The sequence below is a fragment of the Fundulus heteroclitus genome, chromosome 16, assembly GCF_011125445.2.
Source record: "Fundulus heteroclitus isolate FHET01 chromosome 16, MU-UCD_Fhet_4.1, whole genome shotgun sequence".
NCBI lineage: Eukaryota > Metazoa > Chordata > Actinopteri > Cyprinodontiformes > Fundulidae > Fundulus > Fundulus heteroclitus.
The window spans coordinates 8,874,618-8,882,967 of record NC_046376.1 but is presented as its reverse complement, the minus strand read 5'-3'; the positions used below and the strand labels follow the sequence as shown (position 1 = coordinate 8,882,967).

The window sequence follows — 8,350 nt, the reverse complement described above, 5'->3', positions numbered from 1 at the left end:
CGGCAGAACCGGGCTCAGTATGAACGGTCATCTGCCTCGACCGACTGGGGTTACGGAAGACAGAGCAGAGACACAACAAGAGAGACAAAAAAGCACACATTGATCTAGTAATCTGTTCTACATTAGATGGTAGTAGCGGGTGAGCCGTCTTCTCTGGATGATGTCACAGTTAACAGAACGCCAGACCAGGTGTACCTACTATGAAGAAAAAGAGAGAGAGCAAAAAGTTAAAAGCTGAAATGACGACAGTCATTTCAATGTAATACAATGCAAAACTGGAGAACAGTAGACTGAAGAACAGTAGAAATCAGTAGAGTGAGAAAATTAGACCCTGATGTCCTCCAGCAGCCTAGGCCTATCTCTCGGCCCCTGAGCTGAGCTGAACTGCACCTCCTGGAGGTACCGAGGTCTAAGAGGAAGCTCAGAGGGGGCGGAGCCTTTTCTAATGTTTGTCCTCTATAGACCAATTCACGCGTGACGTCACAAGCTACATCCACGCTATGTGGCACGAATTAGAGCGTGCTTTTAGTTAGTTTATTTTTGGAATCTAAACAATGTCTACGACTTGTGCTCCCGGTTGCACACAGAGGCATTCCAAATCGTTGGATGTACGTTTCTTTCGTTTACCGAAGGACGAAGAAAGAAAAAAGAAATGAACAATTTCAATGAAAAGGATGCAGGCAGACAATCCCAATCGACTGTGGGAGCCATAATACCACGACATAATTTGCAGTCTACAATTCATCTCCGATAAATACAACTTAATTTTGCACTGGTCATTGTTCTACTTAAATAATTATAGAAATAAAAAATAGGATATATACTTAAGTCAAGACGTAAACGTTCGTTTTGTAATAATATACGTACATGTACAATGTATGCAAACCCTCTGGCACGAGTCTGTGAAAAGGATTAATAAGACAAAACCACCAAAATAATCCTTTGTGAACAATGTTTTTTTTAACCTACCGGTGGCGGGTCTTCCTCTTTGCTGAGGCGCTGTCTGTGTCCGACTCCGCTTTCGTATGTTACACAAACATGTCTGAACATGTCCCGATATGAAATAATTGTAGCCGTCAAGTGATTTCATGGCTTTCATGCTCTCTTGTCTGTACTGGCCTGCCGTGTTTACAAGGCAGCTGTATGTGTCGTGGTACGGAACACTTGGCCAGCATTTCACAGACTCGCTCCGTCCCTTCAGGCTTTTGCTTTATGGAACTGGCAATCTGATACCATCGACCATCAACTTACCCTTATAACAATCTTGTAATACGTTATCTAAAGAACAAAAATACGTGGAGAACTCGTCAGTTTCTTTGTTTTCGTCCACCATTGTGTTCGTCTTTTGCCTACCAGTCCGGCACGCATGCGCGAAAAAACGGGATCGATACAATAACAATGAATTGGTCTATTGTGGAATAACCTGCTCCTGGGAGAGTCTCCTTCACTGCCCACTTTTAAAACCCGCATACAGGTACATGCAGAACAAAATTTTTAGGACCGCGTATGCAGTGTCACACTATCAACTGCTTGGCAGCAAGAAATCTTTACATCGAATTGTTTTATATGTGAACCCGAGCTTGATACACTGAGCTGCTCCAAGCAGGCGGTCACAAGGACGCGCAGAATCACAGTCCCTCTCTGTTCGCACTGACAGACGTGTGGTGGGAGCCTGCTGGAAAATAAATGGCTACAGGTGCTCAGCTAGCTAATCAAGCTTTTTACCATCTGTTCCACCGCTTCGTCCTACTGGAAGAAAGTGTGGCAATTGTAGGAATTTGCCACAAGAAATGTTGGCAATAGGTACACTTGTCTATGTAGGGTAGAAAGTCTTCGGAGAGTCAGTGCGAAATCCGCATATCTCACAGTATTTCGCACAGTACGGCCGAGTATGTGGGAGCCTTTATAGTCTTAAATCTCCAAACAGGAAAAATGCCTAAGAAAAGGCATACATTCAGTTCTCCAGGAATTACAGCAGACCGAAAGGGGTGGAGAATGGCTGCCACGGAAACCAAAGCTGTCAGATAAAAATCAACCTTATCACTATGCAAAACCAACGGGTAACATTGGTAAAAGGTGGAGCCAATCCCAAGAACTGATCACAAAAGAAGACTGAAAGTATCTGCAGAGAATTTCTCACTGAGTTTGTGGCGTGTTAAACAAAATTAAACAGCGAACTGATCAAATCCAAAAGCGGTGCCAAATCTTATCAAGCTCCAGCGTATGATAAAATTGAAAATAATGTATAACATGGTTGGTTCTGTGTTGACCCGTTCTATTTTTTGGGACTTAAGGAATGCGGAAAGTTAAGCAATAGTCTTACGATGGTGTTTGAAAATGTTGGGTTTGAAATTTTGTGTGTATGTCTATATATTTCAAACTATAATGAATTTTTTATAGTTAGGGTTAGATCTCTGCCAATCATGCTTCAATCCCTCCCAGAGACAAGCTTCTGATGGAATTGAGCTTTGAATAAACTGTCTTCTCGTCCACAGAAGCCCAGTGACTCTTTACTATTCCAGATCATGGCTGAAAAGAATCAGATCTCCATTATCAGATTAGAGGAGGAATTTGTGCAATCAGCCAACAGGAAAAAAAATTAAAATCAGACTTTAAGGCTGATCTAAAGTCAATATAAATGTAAGCAACTGTTGCAGTCATCCCTCCCAAGTGACTGTTCTCACAGCAGTGGTGGGGTACCTTATAAAGCCCCTGGCCACAATATAATCTGTCTCTTTTTGCCCACTGCTTGAAGCAGCATAGGGCCCCGCTCATGCTGTTCTGAAAATCGCCCCTTCAAGCTGTGGAAGGAGCCTAAGGAAAGCCACGCTAGGAAGGCTGCGCAGAGTTCCCCATGCTCCACAGCTCTAGTGCAGACCGCCGAGCCTGGATCACAAACAAGGACCTTTGTCCCCCTGAGCTTGCTCGGCGCTCCTGGCCAAAGGGCCAAATCAGAGGGGAGGGACCTGCTGTAACCCAACGGTTACAGGACAAATACATGGCGTCCACATCCTGTAGAAATTATGTTTGTTTTCCTTAAAACTGTTCAACCCTAGTTCAGCCCAGTCAGAAGAAAGGTTTGTTTTGTGTCTAAAGAATCGGCCTTGGAGATGTGATGAGAAGAAGTCTCCCTGGGAAGAAACAGCAATAAATGGTTTGGCCCTTTAAATAGATGAGATGTGTCCAAAGTAAGCTTTAAAATCCAAGATTTGGCTCTTTGGGATAGTAATAAACTTAAGAATCCTATCCCAAACGGGAGACTTGTTTTTGTGTCCAAACTGTCTCCTGGACATGGTGAAGTAGATGTATGTCTGATGTAAAATGTATACAAGAGGGGCTGTGTTCTTTTTAATTGGGAATCTTCTCATGATTGGCTAAGATCCCTCCAGATTTAGTCCACAACATCTGTACTTCATGGCATGGGCTTGGTTTGAAATAAAAACCCTCCTGTGGTCAACTAAGCCTGTGTCCAGAACGTGTTTATGAAGTCTGAATGTCTTCAACACCTCATATGAACTACAATTTTACTTACATTTAACCATGAATTATGTCAAAGATTTACTCAATAACAGATTTAGACAGTTGTACAGTTTTAAACCATGTAAAACAGTGAGGCAGCACAAAAGCAAGAGACAGTGGAGCAGGTGTAGGACCATCAAAAAACAGGGGAACATATTAAAGATCAACTTTTATTGGTTCAGAATATTCAGATGTTAACAGCAGCAACGTGGGATCAGGATAATCAGATCTTATCTGTGTTCAGTGATGCTCAGACACTGGGCAGAAGTAAAGATTGCTGACAGAAACAATGGTGACAATTCTAAAATATTCAGCAGTAAATATACCAGTCCAGTACAGAAGACCTTAATTGGACCTGATCCAGTGTGTTTAATCGATTATGGTTCAGCTAAAAGTCTACGAAGAAGATAACATAGTCACATATTGCAGCTCAGTTACACCCAGTCCTATTTAATCCAATAAAGTGAAAACATTTTTAGCTTAACTTTGATCAACTGTGTCAGTAACAGCACTATTCCATCCGCATCTGTGCTGATGTCCAAATCAGAAGGAAGCACAACCATTCCAACCTTGTCCTGTCCCTTTCAGGATCAGTTTCAGGAATATTTTCATTTGGCTGCTGGAGTTCAAGGAAAATTCTGAATCAGTTGGAGGGTTTTTGTTTTTTTATTTGATCTTTTAAAGATTCAGAGAAGCATTGAACTCTTCAACATTTCCTCTTCAATTCAGCAAAAATTTGAGTTTTCCAGATTTTACAGATCACTGATAATTGCAGATGTGTAAACTCAACAGGAAAGACTGGAATGTCTTTGATGAGTGTGGATGGAAAACCACATGCTACTGGGTAACTGGTTTACAATATTTAACCTGAGAAAAATAGCATAACTGGTATTGATACAGATTAAGTTTATTATGGTTACAATATGAAAGAAGAAGCTTTTGCTAGTTAAACAGACTGAGTGGCGTCAGATGGTGTTGATCCAGGAGAAATTGGACCAACAGGAACCACATGTTTCAGTTGTCACAAACATCCACCTTCAGGACTGGCTGGTAGCTGTCAGACATGCTGGCCCTGATGGTCACATGGCTCCCTTTGTGGATCAGACTGGGTCCTTTTGCATGTCCTCGGACGAGGTTGTCATTGGAGTCGTAGTACATCTCGTGGTAGAGATCCTTGTCACACTGCTTATTCTTGCTGAATTTCCCCACGGCATACAGGTTGGAGTAGAAGTTGAAGTTGTATGGAACAGAGAACATGACAGCCAGCCGGCCGTGGTCCTGCTTGGTGGACTTGTGTACGATGTTATACGTAAAGACGCCCACTGAGCCACATGCCGTGTCGTGCGTCTTCTTGAAAAGCGCGGTGCCGGATTCAGTTGGACTGAGATCTGGAGGGAGAGGAATATCACAGTTCCCGCTGTGGAGATGGACCCTGGATGGAAACACAAAGAGATTTAATTTTGCTGACACTGTTGCTCAGAGTCCAATTCTACCTGCAGTCTAATTCTACCAGCCTACATCTACCTTCATTCTACAAAGACTTTCAGTCTGCTTCAATCTTCACTTTTCTTGTATCTTCAGCTTCTACATTCAGTCTGCCTGCCTCTCCCTTCTGTCTTTCCACTTTAGTTTCTGTTTGTCAGGAATGCAGTTAGAAGTTAAAGTTGTTCAAGTCAAGTTAGTCTTTTGGACTGTTGAAATAAAACTGGGCTCCCACTTCTCAAAAATCAATCCAATTAAATTTTATTCATTTAGCACTAATTCACAACATGTCATCTGAAGGCACTTTTAAGGAGTTGGTTCACTTTCAGGTTAATTTGTTTTTGTTATTATTTCAATTTCAAGTCAATTAGAACTCTGTCTTTGCTGTCATAATTCAGTACGGAACAGAATAAACACAGAACTGCCATCTGAAACATGAACAGAACCAGTTGAGGAACAGCTGGCCTGTTGGCTGGTTTAGGTTCTGGATTCTGAGTGTGTCTGTTTTAAAACTCACTGTGGATCACGAAGGATGAAGCCGGAGGTCTTGTTGTGAATTGTCACTGTGCACTCACGGTGAGTCAAAGACATTTTTAGAACCTGTTCAGGGAAACAAACATTGAAATATTTAGGTACCAGGAGAACTCTATAGAGATTTTATGGTGAGCTCATACATCCACGCAGGGAGCACAACCTGAAAGTTCATTTATTAGACAGGAAAATAAAGACAAACATTTCAATTTGGACTTAAACTTCAACATTAACATTTAAAGGCAGCTCTGGACAAACAGGTTTTTACTTCGATTTAAAGGAATTTGGGGTTTCAGTATTTTTACAGTTTTCTGGAAGTTTGTTCCAAATAAGTGGAGCATAGGAACTATGCTCGTATTTATTTCTGGTTCGGCAGAGCAGGCTGGAGCCAGAAGACCTTGGTGGTCTGGAGGGTTGATCCACTGATAACAAGTCTGTGATGTATTTAGGTGCTAAGCCATTCAGGGATTTATAGACTAACAGAAGGATTTTAAAGTCTATTCTCTGAGATCCAGGGAGCCAGTGTAAGGATTTCAGAAACGAGTCCATGTTGTCTACGTTCTTAGTCTTAGTGAGGACTTCAGAACCGGGTCCATGTTCTCTACGTTCTTAGTCTTAGTGAGGACGCGGGCAGCAGCGTTCTGGATCAGCTGCAGCTGTCTGATCCACTTTTTAGGCAGACCTGTGAAAACACTGTTGCAGTGATCAGTTCTACTAAAGATAAACGCATGGATTAGTTTTTCCAGATCCTGCTGAGACATCAGTCCTTTAATCCTGGAAATGTTCCTCAGGTGATAGAAAGTCGACCTCGTAATTGTGTTTACATGCTTTTGGAGGTTCAGGTCTGAGTCCATCACTACACCCAGATTTCAGACCTGATCAATGGCAGTGTTGGGCAAGCTACTTGTCCAGTGTAGTGAGCTAAGCTATCAGTTACTCAACAATAAATTAAGCTTCACTACACAGAAGCTACCACCTATAGAAATATAGCAAGCTAAGTTACACAAATGTGTTAAAAGTAGCTTAACTACATCAGAAGCTACTTAACGTTGTACCAACCTAATGTCAGATCAATTCAAAATGAGTCTGATACACTGGTTAAAACATTTATTAAAGACCAGCCAATGACCTAACACAGTGTAGACATCGCTTTATGAGCAGCATAATAAAATACAAACTGAAGTAATTACTGCTAGAAATAAAACAAAAAGGTTATTGGCCTAGTACGTGCGGTGGCGTTAATAACGTTTGGTGGCGTTTTTTGCATATTATATTATCAGGAGGTTGTCTTTTATGTGCTCAGCCACTAGATTTAGAAGCTGTGTGCTTATTTTTGATCTCTTTTATATTGGTCCAAAAATTATTAATTCACTTTTGTTTTTATTCAATTGAGGAACATTTTGCCACATCCATGCATTGATTTCTTCTCAGCATTTCCTCAGTGCTTGAATGGGTTCATTGTCACCTGGTGACATGGTGATGTAGAGCTGTGTGTCATCTGCATAGTTATGGTCAGAGTTGTAATCCAGGGTATAAGTGGGTATACGGTGTGTACCCGCCTGTTTTTCAGTCAGCATTGCGTACACCCATTTCTAAAAAGATTCACCAGTTTCCCCGTCTGTGTCACAGCACTTTGCTGCTCTCCCTCCCCGCTCATACCGTCACATGGCTCAGCGGTGCCAGCCAATCAGCACGCAGGCTCAGCCTGGCCTGCCCACTCAGCTCTCTCTCCACTCGACACAAACAATCATACTGCTGCTGCTCAGACTTGGAGAGAGAGAGACAGAGGCCACCGGAGCGGAAAAACGTGAAGAGAGAAAGACGCGTCGTTTGGCTATATTTTAATACCGCAAATGAAAGCAAGCTGTATGGTTTGTAAAAAGATGGTTAAAAAATTGGTAAACGAGTTTACCAATTTTTCAGTTTATCTGATTGGTTTTAATGTGTTTGATCTGAATTGTTTTATTTAAATAAATGTTCAAAAAATAACTGCAACACCATGTTTGCCTTATCTGTATTTTACTTTCAAGTAGGCTGCCTGTGTGATCAGTAATACCTACAAACTGCTCCTGATTAAGTCATGTTAATTTTATAATAGTGACACACTCCCATGGTACCTGTTGCTAATCAGCTATTCAGCTTACAAAAGGAATAAGGAATAGTTCACTCAAATATATAGTTGCCTCTTACTAGTGTCTGGGCCAGTATTGATTTAGTAATTTCATAATACTTCTTCCCTGATATGGTAGCAGATATTATGTGACAATAAGCAAACACTACTGACGGATTTTTTGGGTAAACTAAATAGAGCAGTCTTTCATGTGATTGTTTCTAAAACAGGGCATTTTCCTGGGCTGCGCTAAAAAAAGGGCAAAAACTGTGAGTATAACCACTTCTCCAGGAGCCACTACACCACTGGTTATGGTAAGTGATGTTGTTTTATGATCTGAGCTAGAGGGAGCATGTAGATATTGAATAAGAGGGGACCCTTGGGGAACCCCACATATGATTTTTGTTATCTCTGATGTAAAGTTACCTACTGACACAAAAAGTCCCTTTCCTTTAAGTAGGATTTTATCTAGTTGAGTGCTGTACCAGAAAGGTCAAATAAAAAATTGGGTGGGTCAAATAATTATAGTTGAAAGTAAGTTTATTTGTAAGTTGCACATTTGTGAGTTAATTATGAATAAGATACAGGCCGAGGAGAAGGAGAAAAGACCTTCTCTGTTCAAGTGAACATCATTAAATTGACAGCAGAAAAAATGATCAGGACCAATCACCTATGAGATGATTAAGAGCCACAAACATGGCCAAGTAA

At 41.3% G+C, this 8,350-nt stretch overlaps 1 protein-coding gene across 1 annotated transcript in view; it reads right to left on the bottom strand.

Moving 5' to 3' along the window:
- Positions 1 to 3,675: 3,675 nt before the first annotated feature.
- The window catches only part of LOC110368410 (DELTA-sagatoxin-Srs1a), a 7,298-nt gene continuing 2,623 nt past the window's right edge, over positions 3,676 to 8,350 (bottom strand). The window contains exons 2-3 of the mRNA XM_036148677.1: positions 5,519 to 5,601; positions 3,676 to 4,951 (exon numbers count right to left, since the gene is read on the bottom strand). Of these exons, the coding sequence (XP_036004570.1) occupies positions 4,534 to 4,951; positions 5,519 to 5,592 (492 nt within the window). The 5' untranslated portion in view covers positions 5,593 to 5,601 and the 3' untranslated portion in view covers positions 3,676 to 4,533. The remainder of the gene's footprint in view (positions 4,952 to 5,518; positions 5,602 to 8,350) is intronic.